Below are 17,889 nucleotides of genomic sequence, written 5' to 3'. Positions count from 1 at the left end.
GGACACAGATGACTCTAGCAGGCAAACACACATCATGCCGCAGAGAAAGACAAAAAAAAAAAAAAACTTAAAAGTTCCTGCCAATTTAACCTGGGGGAAAATTCCTTACCAACCCTGAATCTGACAATGAGTGTGACCCTGAGCATATAAGAAAACAGTCATGCATCCAAGTGAGATGATTCTCTACACCACTTCAAACCCCTGGTCCCATCTTTAGAGGAAGGTTTAAACAAAACAAAAAAAACCCACAACATATCTGTCCAAGTATGCATCAAGAAAAAGAATTCCTTCCTGATCCCTGCAAGTGACTGTCTGAAGCCCTGACGCATGAAATTATCTTATATTCACTGTCTAAATGCAAAGCTGCAAGCACCGTAAGCACATTGAGGACAATGGAGAGCTTCCTATTCCCCCATGGCCCAAGCAGAAAGATAAAGAACAAGGAATTCATAGAGTCACAGATTCCAAGGCCAGAGAGGATGCTACCACAACCATCCAGACTGAGCCCCTGTATACACAGGCTATAGATTCTCTCCCAGAAACTGGATTATAACATATCTTTTGGAGAGACGGCTAATCTTATTTTAAAGGCACCAAGCAATGGCAATTCCCCAGACTCCCTGGTATATTGTTCCACTGTTTAGTCACCCTTACTGCTAGGAAACTGCATTTTATTTCAAGGTGGAATTGTCTAACTTCAGCTTCCAGCCCCTGCAAGGTTACATCTTTGTCAGACACACTGAAAAGCCCGAGTCAAGGAGCGAGCTCACCTCTGATGCATCTCCTTGTGGCTGGATGTAGCATAGTGGGCTCTCGTTCTTTAGCACCTTATGCTGACAGCTGCTCCAGGCCTCCGATGATCTTTCTCATCTCGTGACATGACCCTCCAGTTAGATCATTGTTAGAGACATCCCTTCCAGGGTTGGCAAAGAGTCCAACTCAAAAAACCATAACTCCTTGCCCCTTCAGCTGGACTTACACATCTACAGATTCTTCACCCCTTCCCAGGCTCTGCAGGGGCATCCTGGTCTTTTGCAGAGATTTCTTTCTGGAGGCCCAGCTCCAAACTCAATAGTCCTTCCCCTCCTTGTGCCAGGGGGTTTCTGCACCCCCTTTCCTGGTAGACCCATAAGGGAACCCAGATTCAGCCTCTGCTCTGGTTTCCAGTTCAGAGACCCTATTATGAGCAACTAAGGTCCATTCCCTCAGACTCCTTTTGCTTCCCTAGACTTTTTGCTCTCTTGGCCTTCCTTCGAGTGCCTCCTACTGCCCCTCCATGGGCTTACTATACATCTGCCTATCTTTGTAGGCCTTTTTTTCTACTCTTTGGCAACCACCTACAATCTCTACCTACAACCTCCTCTTTGTCTGGGTTTCTTCCCTTTGTGCTCACTACCCAGCTCCTCCCCAAGAGAGCTTCATCCTCAGTTGGGCCTGGCCCACGCGCCAGGTGCAACCCAGTACACTAATTGCTCTCTGTTGCCAGTTAACTGTTTCATTAACTCTGAGGGGAAACATGCTCCATCGCAGCCTCCCACTATCAAGTATCTTGTCCATGTGTAAGTATCTATACGAAGAAATCAAGTCACCCCTCACTTAGAGATGGACAAAAGTCAGGGCAATCCACACGGAGGGGCTACCCCAGACCCACGAATCCTGTAACCTGGTCATAAGACTTTCAGGCTGTCCAAGCAGGGAGTCTGGAAGCTTTGGCCTGTCTCAACTGCCCTAAAGCCAGGACTTCTAGACTCTCCACTACACAGCAGGGCCCTATGAGCCCTGACTCCAGACAGGGTTCCTGAAGGAGGCCCATAGAGAGAAATTTTGGGCCCTAGTATACCATGTTTGTCACCTCCTCCCCGCTCCCTGATTCCACTTCATTTACACACACATTGCAAACATTTTAGGGGTGCCATGAGCTTGGCACCCTGGAACAATTGTCCACCCTTTTCCTGTCTCTCATCAGCCCTGCCCCGGGCTGGCTTGGTCCCTGCCATGGAGCTAGGAGCCTATAGGGAATAGCAGGGCTGCTAGACTCCCAGTCCACAGGAGGAAGCTTGGTAATCTGAGGTCCCTGGGCCAGTACCAAGGAAGTCCTGATGGCAGGGCTTCCCCAGAGCTATGGACCCTGAAACTCAGACTGCCAGTCGTGCACAAAGAAACCAGGCAAGCTGTATTAGCTGTTTTAAACTTCAAAACCAGACTCCAACAAGAGACTGCTGAATTGGAATTAATTTGCAAAATGGACACGATTAAATTAGGCTTGAATAAAGACTGGGAGTGGATGGGCCATCACACAAAGTAAAACTATTTCCCCATGTTTATTTCCCCCCTGCTGTTCCTCACACCTTCCTGTCAACTGCTGCAAATTGACCATTTTGATTACCACTACAAAAAGTTTTTTTCTCTCCTGCTGGTAATAGCTCACCTTAACTGATCACTCTCGTTAGAGTATGTATGGTAACACACATCGTTTCATGTTCTCTGTGTATATATATATATCTTCCTGCTGTGGACGCATCCGATGAAGTGGGCTGTAGCCCACAAAAGCTTATGCTCAAATAAATTTATTAGTCTCTAAGGTGCCACAAGTACTCCTGTTCTTTTCAAGGATGGTAGAGAAACTCAGGTGGCTTTCTAGGTGAGTGTGTTGCTTGCCTTGCCACATAAATTAGACTAATTAAAACAGCCACTGATATATACAACTGCAAATTCTATCCAAGTTTTGTAAAAGGCATGGTTGACCCAGTTGCTTGTCTGAGGTCCCACATCCATCCAGCTCATGATTTCTATGTAGTCATTGATACTGGTTTGATGACGTATAGTAATCATATTGTGGTCCCAGTCACTGAAGGACAATATATCAGAAAGAATAAACCAGCACCTTACAAACGATTATAAGCAAGTCCAAATGCCAGTGTGGTGGCATGGCCTCGAGCAAGACCTAAAACACAAGGGGGAATCATGAGAGCCTTCCAGATAGCAAACACTAAGCGTCGGTGAAGAAGAGGGACATACCCATCTCTAGTTATTGACTGTTTCTCCAGGTTTGTAGAAATCCTGTTCCTCACTTGTCCCACAGGTCAACAGGTCATAGAAAACTTAGAGTATTCGCTAGCCAAGGTAGTCAAAATAAAATCCAAACTCCCAAATTCAGCTCTTTCTTCCAGGCCACCTTTATTAATAAACAGAATATGCAAATGTCTTAAAATAACAACAACACTGAGTAACAAAGGCCCCTCCTCCTTTCCACAAGCTGGGAAGAGACAGACCACATCCTAGGTAGCCTTTCCCAGCCATTGCTCAAACCACATACTAGAGTCCCATGAAGGACCTTTCCTTACCTTAGAATTTTTCCTCATCCCTCATTTTCCTGAGACTAAGCTGGCATCCTTCCAGCAAGGCTGCTCAGAGGTAGGGTGCAAAAGGGTCACTTTGACCCAGCCCTCTCCTTTGAGAAGAGCCCAGACTGGCTTGTGGAGTTGCTGTACCACTCAGGTTTGGCCTGGCTGCTCCTCTGTCACAATGAAGGGATGGCTGGACCAAATTTGAGTGAATGATGCTGCGATCCTGCATGCCAGATAGCAATGCTCAGAGCTGGAAGCTGGTATAGCTCTGCAGGACAGCAGCTGCTGGTGTGGGGTGAATGCAGGGCAGTATATGTGAAGAGAGTCCTATTATTGTTGAGAAGAATCTTAATATTATTGAAGAGGACTCTACACCTTTGGGGTTTGAAAATGCAAGTGAACGAATGGAACAAAACACAAAAGATGTCTAGATCTGGGAAAGTAGTGAAGTCAATGACTCATCTGCATCTATAATTCATTGTTAAATATTAATTCTTGTTTTATACTGAAAAAGGAGAAGAGGTGATATGAGGACACCTGCTGTGTTTTCTAAGCTGTAGCTAGCTGCACTACACCAGGTCATTAGGAGGTCTGGCAAGTGTCTAAGTAGGAGCAGAGCTGGAGAAAGTAGAAGCTGTAAATTAAGTATGGATAGTACGGTTTCCCTTATTTTAATAAATGTTCTTGTTCAGTGTTAGGAAAAAAGTGATTCTGTCCTTAATTCTTTACCAGATTCCCTTTATAAAAAGAAGCAAAACAGCCCATTAATTAACATCAAATTGCTTTCTAGTTCTAGGAATTTGTGCCCATGCAGTATTATGTAAACTTAAGGCACGGTTGTCTGATTCTTTTAGATTTTGTTCTTGCTCCTGCAGGTGCTGAGAGATTCTGGACTCTCAGCTCCTAGGGTCTGGCTCTTTCTCACCGCAGTGTGTGTGCCTCATTTGACACTGTCGCATTGCTGTGGGAGAAATCAAGACTGAACTGTGTTGGGTCTTCACGGTGAATGCTCAGAATGCCTAACTTACTATCACCAGTTAGTAAGTAAATAAGGTCAAAGAATGTCTGAGGCTCAAGACCCAAAGAGCATCTCGGAAGCTGCCAATAGAGTATCATCTGTCTTTCTGGTAAATAAATCTGAGGTTTTAATGTGGAATCATGGGAAAATTGTGTGCAGCTTGATAGTGTGAAGGGTGCTGAATGTGAATGACAACCTTTCTAATTGTAAATGGACATCCAGCCTGCTGGAACTGTTTACTTATTATTAAACATAATTGTAGAGTTAGATTCACAATGCCACAGCGCAGGAACATCATGTATCTTATTTACAGACTTTTTTCTTGGCTGTTTTAAACTTGGTCATCTTGACATTTGAAATATTGTGACCACAGATGCAAATTTGTATCTAGTGGCTGAAATGGAGTAAGTCATTTTTTGGATCTCAAACTGGTGAAAAAATAGCATGTTCTTTATGTTTTGGTCAATTGTTTTGCTCTTTTCCAAATCCTTTTTTTAAATTGATATAACTCAGAAAGATATTCATTTAAAAAAATGAAATTTTGCAGGTGCCTCGAGTTCAGTCTATGTCTTGGGAGATGTAAAAGTTAACCCGGGACCCCTAACTACTGTAGTGCAGGCCAAAGATTAGGCAGAGTTCTGTGTACTCTGTCCTCACCACTTCCTGACACATAGCTAGGGTGTCTGGTTTTGGGAGTTTATTTATTTCGTTTTTCAGAGTTTATTTTTAGCAATTTTTGAGTTTTATGTAGATATCTAAAATTCAGGGTTTTTCGGGGCTTTCTTTTTGTATATACTGTAATGAGTAATCTTTTTATAATGTTTCCCTAAAATGCACTAGGGAACCTTTAGTGCACACCAGCAGGGTCTTCACGGACCAATTAATGTGCAATGCATTAGTGCTTTTTAGAAAGCGCACCCCTATAGTCAGCATTAGTGCACTGTGTATACAATCCTTAAATAAAATTACGATTTCTGGTGTTTTCCAAGGATTTATTTGCTAAACGCTGGTTTAATTGTTTTTTGGGGGGTTGTTTTGTTTGTTTTGGGTTTTTTTTGTATCAGGATGTTTTATCAGTGTTTATAAATTAAACCTAAAATCAGAGGCCCTATGCTTACACCAGGAGAAATCCAAGGATTCTCCTGCTCAGGGAATACCTTTGATGGCGGCATAAGGTGCTTTAAGGGCCCTTTCCACTCTTCCAGCAACACAAGGGGGACTTAACGAGGGCTATGAATCTGGCCATTTGCCTTTAATGTAGACTGGTGCCTATGCCTATATTTTAACATACTGAGCCCAGATTTTTAGAAATTTAAAGAACCATTCTGGTTGTTGCAGGTAGAAGTCACCAGCTTCTTGACATCTAAATGGTCATTTGTGCCCACAGTTAAAATTGTGCAAACAGTTGTTGCAACTGCTTTTAGAAATTATGTGCATAAAATTCTAAAAATCTGGGCTCAGATTTTAAAACACTAGAAGTACTATTGCATTTGTATACAAAGTATTTTAATTTTTTTAATGCATTTGCCATTGTTGTGTCTACCTAAAAAGTGTCTAAATTATCCAATTTGCAAGTGTAATTACATGTGGAAAGTACACAGGCTATTATACATGTATTTGCACATCTAACCTTTTGCAAATCTAATGCCTGGACCTTAATTGCACATGCACTTGGCCCATGTTTTTAATATTGTGCACATGTTTTAATGCCAAAACAGCACAGCAGTACATGCAATTACAGTGACTGAAAGTACAATTTAGATGTGCATTTTCTGAAAATTTGGGACAAGATTGCACCACTGCAGTGATTGTTATCCCCCATCCAAAGACATTATCATTTATATACATGTAAATGTTTGAGAATCTTTAGAATCCAATTTATACCAATAATTTAATGCTGAATCCCCAGAACAAAAAATTCCTGGTGATTTTAGCAAATCGTTAACTATACATTTAATTAACATGCATTTAACCTCATTTACTTCATAAGTACCTGACAGTATATGTTTAAAACTCCCATTGTTATGTATTTATCAAGTAATCTGAGCTATTACAGATGTGTATATTTGTATATACTCTTTAATGTGTCCATACAGTACTTAGTGATTTTTTAGAACTCTTTCTTTTTCTTACCTGAGCTCATTTTACACCGTGAAGGGTGAATGCTGTCTTCAGTCTGTGGCAGACCCCCAAATTCTCCAGGGCAGCATATGGCTCTTAGTGACCTGGGGCAACTATCCTTAACTGAAGAGTCTGCACTGATTTTATCTATCCAGTCAGAGCAGGTGACATGAATGCACAAGTCTGTATGCTAACTTTCCTTATGAAAAGCTTTTGTACTGCAGTAATTCAATTGCCTGCAGTCATAGCATCATGGGCTTTGATCCTGGCTTAAGTAGGCCTGTATTTGGAAGGGAAATGTCCAAGGGCTATCTATGTGTTGCAGTAACTGTTACTGGTGACTAAATGGAATCAAAGCCCAGAATGATGTTCAGTGTGTGCTGTTGAAAGCTGCTGCCTTTCATTACAGGGTCAGTTGCATTTCAGTGGAACCTACCCAATGGATATAATCTGCAAAGCATATGTGAAGCAATCCTTCAAGATTAAAAATGGTAGAGATGTAAACTACTGTAATTGGCTAAACTGCCAGTGCCTGACTGGACTGACTTTAAGAAGGATCCCATGGATTAAGAGCTGCCACCTGGACATTCTCTCACAGGAAAAAGATCTGTGCATCACAAAATGGTGATGTTCATGTCCCAGTAGCGTAGCTTCAAAATGTCTGAGTCTGAAATGTCTCAATGACATTTTGATTAGATTTTGTTTGAGGTTGGGGGCAGCAAGCATAGTTCATTGGGGCTGGGAGAATGTTAACCCTTTTGAAAATGAATTATGCTCATGAAGTGGTATGCACAGTACATATAACGAATGATAGACAGGTTCACCTAGCCAGGGGAGGAGTGGTAAGAGTGGCAAAGTGAACTATGTGTCTGAGCTGGCAGATGCATTCCAGAGACCAGGAATGGAATAGGGAAAACCCATCCTCACTCCACTCATCTGTGCAGGCCCAGGTATAATTAGACATAACTAAGGTAAGAGTAAAAAGAATGAGGAGTACTTGTGGCACCTTAGAGACTAATAAATTTATTTGGGCATAAGCTTTTGTGGGCTAAAACCCACTTCATCAGACACATGCAGTGGAAAATACAGTAGGAAGATAGAAAGAGATATAGATATACATATAGAGAACATGAAAAAATGGGTGTTGCCATACCAACTCTAATAAGATTAATCAATTAAGGTGGGCTATTATCAGAAGAAAAAAAACTTTTGTAGTGATAATCAGGATAGCCCATTTCAAACAGTTGACAAGAAGGTGTGATTAACAGTAAGGGAAAAATTAGCATGGGGAAATAGTTTTTACTTTGTGTAATGACCCATCCACTCACAGTCTTTATTCAAGCCTAATTTAATGGTGTCCAGTTTCAAATTAATTCCAGTTCTGCAATTTCTGATTGGAGTCTATTTCTGAAGTGTTTTTTGTTGGAGAATTGCAACTTTTAGGTCTGCAACTGAGTGACCAGGGAGGTTAAAGTGTTCAGCTACTGGTTTTTGAACGTTATAATTCTTGACGTCTGATTTGTGTCCATTTATTCTTTTGCATAGAGACTGTCTAGTTTGGTCAATTACATGGCAGAGGGGCACTGCTGGCACGTGATGGCATATATCACATTGGTAGATGTGCAGGTGAACGAGCCCCTGATGGTGTGGCTAACATGATTAGGTCTTATGATGGTGTCCCTTGAATAGATATGTGAACAGAGTTGGCAATGTCACCAAATTTGTCCATCTGTCTCTGGGCCTGAGAAAAAGGCACCCATCTGTCAGTCCTCAGGCCTGGGGTGGGGGCATAGCTCCCCTGTCAGTCCTCAGGCTGGGGAGGGAGGCACGACTCCCCTGTCTCTGTCATTGGAGGGGAACACAGGTCCCCTGTCTGTGAGTCCCCAGGCCTGGGGTGGGGGGCACAGCTCCCCTGTCTGTCAGTCCATCCCCAGGCCTGGGGTGGGGGTCATGACTCCCCTGCCTGTCTGTCTGTCAGTCCCCAGGCCTGGGGCGAGGGCACGACTCCCCTGCCTGTCTGTCAGTCCCCAGGGCTGGGGTGGGGGCACGACTCCCCTACCTGTCTGACTGTGATTCCCCAGGCCTGGGGTGGGGGCACGACTCCCCTACCTGTCTGTCAGTGATTCCCCAGGCCTGGGGTGGGGGCACGACTCTCCTGTCTGTCAGTTCCCAGGCCTGGGGTGGGGGCACGACTCCCCTGTCTGTCTGTGTCAGTCCCCAGGCCTGGGGCGAGAGCACAACTCTCCTGTCTGTCTGTCAGTCCTCAGGCCTGGGGCGGGGGGCCCAGCTCTCCTGTCTGTCAGTCCTCAGGCCTGCGGCGGGGGGCCCAGCTCTCCTGTCTGTCTGTCAGTCCCCAGGCCTGGGGTGGGGGCCCAGCTCCCCTGTCTGTCTGTGTCAGTCCCCAGGCCTGGGGCGAGAGCACAACTCTCCTGTCTGTCTGTCAGTCCTCAGGCCTGGGGCGGGGGGCCCAGCTCTCCTGTCTGTCTGTCAGTCCTCAGGCCTGCAGCGGGGGGGCCCAGATCTCCTGTCTGTCTGTCAGTCCCCAGGCCTGGGGCGGGGGGCCCAGCTCTCCTGTCTGTCTGTCAGTCCCCAGGCCTGGGGTGGGGGCCCAGCTCCCCTGTCTGTCTGTCTGTCTGTCAGTCCCCAGGCCTGGGGCGATGGCACGACTCCCCTGTCTGTCTGTCAGTCAGTCCCCAGGCCAGGGGCGGGGCCCCAGCTCCCCTGTCTGTCTGTCTGTCTGTCAGTCAGTCCCCAGGCCAGGGGCAGGGCCCCAGCTCCCCTGTATGTCTGTCTGTCAGTCAGTCCCCAGACCTGGGGCGGGGGCCCAGCTCCCCTGTCTGTCTGTCAGTCCCCAGGCCTGGGGCGGGGGCCCAGCTCCCCTGTCTGTCTGTCTGTCTGTCAGTCCCCAGGCCTGGGGCGGGGCCCCAGCTCCCCTGTTTGTCTGTCAGTCAGTCCCCAGGCCTGGGGCTGGGGCCCAGCTCCCCTGTCTGTCTGTCAGTCAGTCCCCAGGCCTGGGGTGGGGGCACGACTCCCCTGTCTGTCTGTGTCAGTCCCCAGGCTTGGGGCGGGGGCCCAGCTCCCCTGTCTGTCTGTGTCAGTCCCCAGGCCTGGGGCGAGAGCACAACTCTCCTGTCTGTCTGTCAGTCCTCAGGCCTGGGGCGGGGGGCCCAGCTCTCCTGTCTGTCTGTCAGTCCCCAGGCCTGGGGCGGGGGGCCCAGCTCTCCTGTCTGTCTGTCAGTCCCCAGGCCTGGGGCGATGGCACGACTCCCCTGTCTGTCTGTCAGTCAGTCCCCAGGCCAGGGGCGGGGCCCCAGCTCCCCTGTATGTCTGTCTGTCAGTCAGTCCCCAGACCTGGGGCGGGGGCCCAGCTCCCCTGTCTGTCTGTCTGTCAGTCCCCAGGCCTGGGGCGGGGGCCCAGCTCCCCTGTCCGACTGTCTGTCAGTCCCCAGGCCTGGGGCGGGGCCCCAGCTCCCCTGTTTGTCTGTCAGTCAGTCCCCACGCCAGGGGCGGGGGCCCAGCTCCCCTGTCTGTCTGTCTGTCAGTCAGTCCCCAGGCCTGGGGCGGGGCCCCAGCTCCCCTGTTTGTCTGTCTGTCAGTCCCCAGGCCTGGGGCGGGGCCCCAGCTCCCCTGTTTGTCTGTCAGTCAGTCCCCAGGCCTGGGGCAGGGCCCCAACTCCCCTGTTTGTCTGTCAGTCAGTCCCCAGGCCTGGGGCGGGGCCCCAGCTCCCCTGTTTGTCTGTCAGTCAGTCCCCAGGCCTGGGGCTGGGGCCCAGCTCCCCTGTCTGTCTGTCAGTCAGTCCCCAGGCCTGGGGCGGGGCCCCAGCTCCCCTGTTTGTCTGTCTGTCAGTCCCCAGGCCTGGGGCGGGGACCCAGCTCCCCTGTCTGTCTGTCTGTCAGTCCCCAGGCCTGGGGCGGGGGCCCAGCTCCCCTGTCTGTCTGTCTGTCTGTCTGTCAGTCCCCAGGCCTGGGGCGGGGCCCCAGCTCCCCTGTTTGTCTGTCTGTCAGTCCCCAGGCCTGGGGCGGGGCCCCAGCTCCCCTGTTTGTCTGTCAGTCAGTCCCCAGGCCTGGGGCAGGGCCCCAACTCCCCTGTTTGTCTGTCAGTCAGTCCCCAGGCCTGGGGCGGGGCCCCAGCTCCCCTGTTTGTCTGTCAGTCAGTCCCCAGGCCTGGGGCTGGGGCCCAGCTCCCCTGTCTGTCTGTCAGTCAGTCCCCAGGCCTGGGGCGGGGCCCCAGCTCCCCTGTTTGTCTGTCTGTCAGTCCCCAGGCCTGGGGCGGGGACCCAGCTCCCCTGTCTGTCTGTCTGTCAGTCCCCAGGCCTGGGGCGGGGGCCCAGCTCCCCTGTCTGTCTGTCTGTCTGTCTGTCAGTCCCCAGGCCTGGGGCGGGGCCCCAGCTCCCCTGTTTGTCTGTCTGTCAGTCCCCAGGCCTGGGGCGGGGCCCCAGCTCCCCTGTTTGTCTGTCAGTCAGTCCCCAGGCCTGGGGCGGGGCCCCAACTCCCCTGTTTGTCTGTCAGTCAGTCCCCAGGCCTGGGGTGGGGGCACGACTCCCCTGTCTGTCTTTCTGTCAGTCAGTCCCCAGGCCTGGGGCAGGGCCCCAGCTCCCCTGTTTGTCTGTCAGTCAGTCCCCAGGCCTGGGGCTGGGGCCCAGCTCCCCTGTCTGTCTGTCAGTCAGTCCCCAGGCCTGGGGCGGGGCCCCAGCTCCCCTGTTTGTCTGTCTGTCAGTCCCCAGGCCTGGGGCGGGGACCCAGCTCCCCTGTCTGTCTGTCTGTCAGTCCCCAGGCCTGGGGCGGGGGCCCAGCTCCCCTGTCTGTCTGTCTGTCAGTCCCCAGGCCAGGGGCGGGGACACGACTCCCCTTTCTGTCTCTCAGGCCGCCCCTCCTCCAGCGGGGGCGGGCCCGGAAGCGGCGTGGCCGGCCTGGCAGCGTAGTTCCTGTGGCCGGGGAGGGGGGTGACATGCAGAGCAGGCAGCGGCGGCCCCGCGAGCAGCTGGAGCCGGAGCCGGAGCCGGAGGAGCAGGGAGCCGAGGCGGCGGCGGGCCAGGCCCGGGGGGCCCCCACCATGGAGATCGAGAAGGAGTTCCACCGGCTCGACCAGGCCGCCAGCTGGGCCCTCATCTACCAGGTGAGGGGCCGGGCCGGCTTCCCCAGCGCCGGCGGGGAGCTCTGCCGCCCCTGTTCCCCGGGCCCCGGCTGGGGAGGAGCTGCAGCCCCCTGACCCCCACTCCGGGCCGCGGCCCCAGGTGTGGGGTGGGAGCTGCGGCCCCCTGACCGCCCCTCCGGGCCGGGGCCCCCGACTGCGGGGGAGGAGGGGAGCTCTGTTCTCTGCATAGCCGCTGGCTCTGGGCCCTGGTGGGGGAACTCTGCTCTCCAGGTCCGTCATTTATCTCCCCCACCGCCGTCCTGCTCAGGGTTCTCTGGGGACCTCCGCCCCCTTCTCCCTCTGGACATGTCTGCCCCCCCCCCCGCTCCTTTCTCAGGGTCTTGTAGCGGGGAAGCTCTGCGCCCTGTGTAGGGCTCTGGGGAACGAGCTCTGCTCCCCCACCTTGCCCTGTTCGGAAGTTTCCTTCCCGTGTCATGGGTCTCGACGGGGAGCGCTGCAATCTTCTTCCCCCGCAAGTGGCCAGCCGTTGTAGAGGGCCCTGTGGGAGCGCGGTCTGTCCCTTTTCTTCCAGCTTCTTTCCAAAACCAGCCTCCATATGTGACTCCTGGATGACGGTCCTTAGTTCTGCACCCCCCCCCCCCGCACAGCTTTCTACACTTGGCTGTAATTAAACTTCTCCTCCTCCTCCCCCCCCCAACCCCCACCTATTGCAAGGCTCGGGGGAATGGTGTGCCCCCAACCAGTCCTCTGTACAAAGCCCTAAGGTGAGCTTTTCTGCCCTCTTTCGTGGATATATCTCTACCACACAGCTCTCTGCAGTGGGCCCTGGAGGGGGAATTTAGTGATGCATATATTTTCCCCCACAATGCACAGAACAGAGAACTGATACCCTTATAATCCCTCCCCCTCCAGTCTCAGGGTGGATGGGGGAAGGACTTTGTGGTACATGTTTTCTCAACCATCCTTGTACCATCACCACCACCACCACCCCCGCCCCACCTAAGGAGCAGCAATAAATTCCCTTCTCTGCCTTTTAACCTCTTTTTAAGCCCTGAGGGGTATGAAGTCATATACTCACACCCCAGCCCACTTTCCCAGTGGAGTGATGGCGGGGTGGCTGTTGCATCTATGTGGCTTTTGAATCATTCTAATAATACAAAGGCTGTAAAATTAGTTAGGTATAGATTTGTATACAATTGTGGTTTCCCCAGGGTAGAGGCTATTTGTCAATAATGGTATTACATAAAATATCTTAAAATTGTTTTATTATATTTTACCCAGAAATATTTCAATTTCATAATGGCAGACTTTAGAAAAAGATACGTTTGTTACTTCACTGGTAGTGTGGTGGGTTTTGAATGTTCATAATTTACATTGCCTGTATTTTTAACAAGCTCCCTTGACAGTTTATCCCCAAAATAAATAGGCTGTGAGAGGGATAAAGAACACTTACAGCTAGGTTCATAAACTCAAGATCTTAATATGTTGAGATCAGGTGGCATTATTATAAAGTAACAACGTTTTTGCTGTTAATGTATCTTGCTGTCTAGTTTCTCTACAAAGGCTTTGTTGTATGTGACTAGGTTATCTCTTCCCAAGTCTCTTAAAAAAATTTTTTTTAAGCTGATGTTTTGTAAGATCTTTTAACGGGTGTTTTGACAGTGTTTTAGTTGATATGCTGCCAGGTTGCTATGATCTACAGAATGGATCAATATGTGAAATCGGGCTCCTCTGCCCATTCACTCTGAACTTCCTTCACCATAGAGTTTTACAGAAGTGGCACAATTGAGTTTGTTTCATATCCACAATATGCAGAGTGTAGAAAAATCTTTAATGGAACATTTTGAACTGCTATGGGACAGATGTTTGTTTCACAAAATTAGAGATGAAGAGTTGAAAGAACACCTAGTTCTGGGTTCCACTTCTGGTAAGATCTTCTACTGGTCTGAGTATTTTGCATCCTGCAGCATTCTAAATTTGATGTCCATTGAAAGTCATTAGGGTTTTTTTTCTAATCCGTTCTTGAAACATTTGATGTGTCTAGACCCAGTGTTCAGGAAATAACTTTGACTAATGAATTACAAAGTTGGTCTAATGTTAAGGTTGTGGATTATGACAGCAGAAATTCAATTGTGGCTGCTGCATCACTTTTAACTTGCATCATCAAACTGAAGTTCTTACACAATAGGGAATATAGGATTATGCTGTAACAGCCACAGTATTTGCAAGCAGTTGCTTGATTTGGGCTGTAGAAGCAGCCTTGAAAAGGATGCTGTGGATGTTCATAGCTTTTTAAGTTGAGCTCCTTTAGTTACCAGCTTGTACTGAATTTGAATTGGCAGTGATCAAAAGAGATAATCTGATTGCCATTTGACTTTTGTGAAATGAGTTAGTGGTGGGTCATGTTCTTGTTCCTGTGCATGTGTCACTGAAGAACACTGGCACCTTTTGCTGGCAGTCTCAGCCGGTCCATTAAATTTAAGTATAGGGTCAGAGTAGGAGCATGTTGGCTGGGCAGCATGGAGATGTTTGTACAACAAATGTCAGTTGTATCCCTTGTGAAGGATAAATAGAGAATTCACTCTCCAGGGTTGACAGCTGTGAGGCTGTCACCCCTAACCAACACTCCAGCAGTGTGTGTGGTCCACTGACCTCAGTAATTTGGGTTTTAGGTATGTGTGACAGAGTGCTAGCTGTAGCAACTGGAGACAGTGACCAGAGTACATCTGCAGCCATCTGTATGCTATAGCAACTTTAACCTGTTTCCATGGGACTTACTGATACCAGGTGGTAATGGCTGGGCTAATGAGGTAATTACTTTAGTAATAGGAATTATATATAAATAAAAAAAAATTGGTGGGAACAGAAAATAAAGAGGAAGCTCAGATGGTGAGCTAGGTGGAAGACGCAAGTGGTGTGAAAGGCTACTCCTGCCCTGTTTTGCAAACAGTCAATTAAAGGTACACATGGTGGAAGAGAAACAGTGTGTGTTTGTGGCTGAGGGACCACAAAACAAGGCTAGGCAGGGGTCCCCACTAGATAGGTCAAGAAGCGGCCTGTGATATGTACGTGCTGCAGAGACTACCATAGTTTCTGTTAGTGTTCTCTATTCCTATGTGGATGAAGGCTGGATGTCTGCTGATTCTTTTTGCCTATCATCTGTCTTTGGTACCACTGGCCATGAGTTAGTGGGGATATGACTGCAGACCCCCACAGGAGTGGAAAGTGATTTTTTAGTAGCTCGCCTCCTTTCTTACTGAAATATCCTGGAGTGTAGTCATGAGCAATGGCCCTTTTGCTGAGACAGCAGTCTTCGGGGGTTTCACGAGTTGTAATTTGTCATCCTCTCCTGTTTTAATGTCACTAAGGGGGCATTAACAGATACTGAAACACTTTTTACTTATCCCTCTAACAGTCAGCTTTAAATTTAGATTCCATCTCACCTGACCAGTGTGGTTCAATAACTTGCTCTATCATAGTCTAGTGAGGTTCAATTTACCCCGGAAACACTGAAATGGTGCTTGGAGGCTGAGCAATGTAACCGGAAAAAAGCAAGAACATTTCAGGTCAATTTAATATAGTTTTCTTCGTAACCTAAGTCTCTTTTTGGGGCCCAAGTTGCGTCTGGATGTCCAGATATCAACAGTAGCCATGTTTTTCTAACCTAATTTGGATGGGAGAATGCACATCTTTCTTTCACATGTGCTCTTTGCTACAGTCCCTACTTTGACTGTCATGAGAATGGATTACTTCAGGAGTCGGCAGCCTTTCAGAAGTGGTGTGCTGAGTCTTCATTTATTCACTCTAATTTAAGGTTTTGCGTGCCATAATACATTTTAATGTTTTTATACGGTCTCTTTCTCTGAGTCTATAATATATAACTAAACTATTGTTGTTGTATGTAAAGTAAATAAGGTTTTAAAAATGTTTAAGAAGCTTCATTTAAAATTAAATTAAAATGCAAAACCAACCCCTCCACCCCACCCTACCCCGGACCAGTGACCAGGACCCAGGCAGTGTGAATGCCACTGAAAATCAGCTCGTGCCACCTTCGGCACATATGCCATAGGTTGCCTACCCCTGGATTACTTTAATGGATTGTTATTGCAACTTTCCTGTGTATAGCATCCTTCATCCAAAGATTGATGCATTATAGTGAGACACATATGTAGCTTTGCCAATCAGGAGGGATACAGTTAACATTTTTCCTGATATTCTTCCTCAGCTTTAACAGGTCATTTAGCCTTATCAGAAGTTTCCAGTGTCTAGGTGATATGAAGCTAATTACTAAATGTCCAGGAGAAGGGTGTAGACCATGTCACTTCATATTGCCCTGAATGAAGCTTAACAGCAATTAACAAATGGACTCATTGGCTCATATTCTTGGACATAGGTGCCTGACCAGATTGCATTTAGTATAGGTGAGGGATACTGAATGCTACAAGGAGCTCAAAGCAGTGGTGGACGTGGCTAGCTTGGATCACTCTCATTGTAGGTGGTGGGAATATCCATTTGACCGCTGTCTAAGCATATGTGCTGATGAAGCTAAGTGGGAATCTGTCATCTCCTGCAGGATCAGGAGATCTTTGGTCATTGGTGCCAAGTGACTACTAAAACTCAGGCACCTTTTCAGTGGGATAGGAGGGGACTACGCTCAGCTGAGAGAATATAACCATTGTGAAGGAACAGAAATAAACCACAAGAAGACAATCTTTCTGAAATGAAGTACTTCAATATTTTGTGTACATTACAAAACATGATGAGAAATCGGCCCAACGTTGGGTACTTAGTGGAGCTGCTTTGGTTCACCATAAATGATTGCTCAAAAATGGGAAAACATTTGTAAAACACTCAATTTTTCTTGACCAAAAAATCCTCTCAACACTTTAACCAGCTCTGTTTGCCGCAAAAACTGTAGAGCATGAGATGTTTTTGTCTTTGGCATCCTTCCAAGGAAAAGGGCCCAATCTCATTCTGTCCTATGCCAGTGTCATACGAAAAACTCTTGCTTAGAAAATACTTGAATAAAGTGAGAAGCCATTCTAGACCAATTACAGTAATGTAAGTATGCCTTGCACTGTGCATATAAATAGGGTCCTCTACATGAAAAACAGCAAGTTCAAGAAAGAGCTAGGGACAAGGGTAGACAGTAAATTTAAATATGAGCTTTGCAATATGAGACTGTGGCAAAGGTATGCATTTAGAAAATAAGTGGTGTAGGGGTGGGTGAATGACATGTTCAGTACATAAATATCTTCAAAAGGATCAATAGGAATGAAGAGAATTCACCCTCTGAAGATATCCCAACAAGGAGCAAAAGCCTGAAGCTGAGCAAAGTTTAGGTTTGCTGTTGAGGGAGGGAGTATGGTGTGTAAAGGGGACACTCAGCCATAACAGTAAGTGAACAGTGAAACATCACAGTTCTCCAAGAAAACAGAAAAGATAAGATTTTAGTGAGATTGCTGCAAGGAGTAGTCCTTCAAAATGCAGGGTGACTTTTTGTAGGCCCCAATAGCTGATAGAGCTATATATGTCTAAGGAAATGCTCAAATATTGGCAGGTGTGCCCACTACAAGATACATGTTACTCCCACTAATTTAAACATATAATAAAGAAACAAAAAGGCAAAAAGCCTGATGTCTTTCCATTGTAGTTCACTTTTAAAAGGGGTGCCATCTGCTTGAAATCTAACAAATAGAAAAAAGAATTAAAATTAGTTTCAGATACTAATCTGCTCCTGAATTCCTATGCTACTTTTTATGGTTTTACAGTCACACTTCCATGATTTCTTATTTACATTCTTTTCTTTCTCCCTGTGCTGTAAGAGACTGGTTATAAGGAGGAGACAGTGAAATTGACTACACACAACCTGCTGTCATGCAGAAAGAAATATTTTCATTAATCCTTCAGTAATAGGAATCCTAGGTGTTACTTGGATCAGTGGTAAATCAAAAGTTTTTGGACAGATTACTTTCTTAATTGACAGTGTACCTTTTAAAATATGCTGCATGGGCTTTAATACCTGTAACCTACCTAATTTTAAGGCCCTTAGGCAACTAAACTGAAGTTTGTAACTTAAATAAAAAGTTTCATTTTCCATCTTAAGACTGAGCTTGCACATGAAACTGACATGAATTATAAATCAAAGTTGTCTTGTCTCAGAGGTTGGGTGCAACTGGGAGCTTCTAGTCCTTGGCACTTAAGTTGAGAAACTGTTGCTTCTTTCTAGGTGGCTATTCTAATTGGGAGTGTCAGTTCTGACTTTTGTATGAATGTTGATTTAGTCTATAATAGTGGATATGATTTGGA

The 17,889-nt window shown here is 47.4% G+C and overlaps 1 protein-coding gene across 2 annotated transcripts in view; it reads left to right on the top strand.

Moving 5' to 3' along the window:
- Positions 1-11,418: 11,418 nt before the first annotated feature.
- Positions 11,419-17,889, top strand: part of PTPN1 (protein tyrosine phosphatase non-receptor type 1) — a 63,994-nt gene continuing 57,523 nt past the window's right edge. The window contains exon 1 of one of the 2 annotated variants that reach the window (XM_030532781.1): positions 11,419-11,601. In XM_030532781.1, coding sequence (XP_030388641.1) covers positions 11,434-11,601 — 168 coding nt within the window. In that variant the 5' untranslated portion in view covers positions 11,419-11,433. The remainder of the gene's footprint in view (positions 11,602-17,889) is intronic. The other variant, XM_030532782.1, reaches the window with a different exon arrangement.

This window comes from Gopherus evgoodei, chromosome 14, assembly GCF_007399415.2.
Source record: "Gopherus evgoodei ecotype Sinaloan lineage chromosome 14, rGopEvg1_v1.p, whole genome shotgun sequence".
Lineage (NCBI taxonomy): Eukaryota > Metazoa > Chordata > Testudines > Testudinidae > Gopherus > Gopherus evgoodei.
The sequence above is the reverse complement of the archived record's forward strand: the minus strand, read 5'-3'. Positions and strand labels throughout refer to the sequence as shown.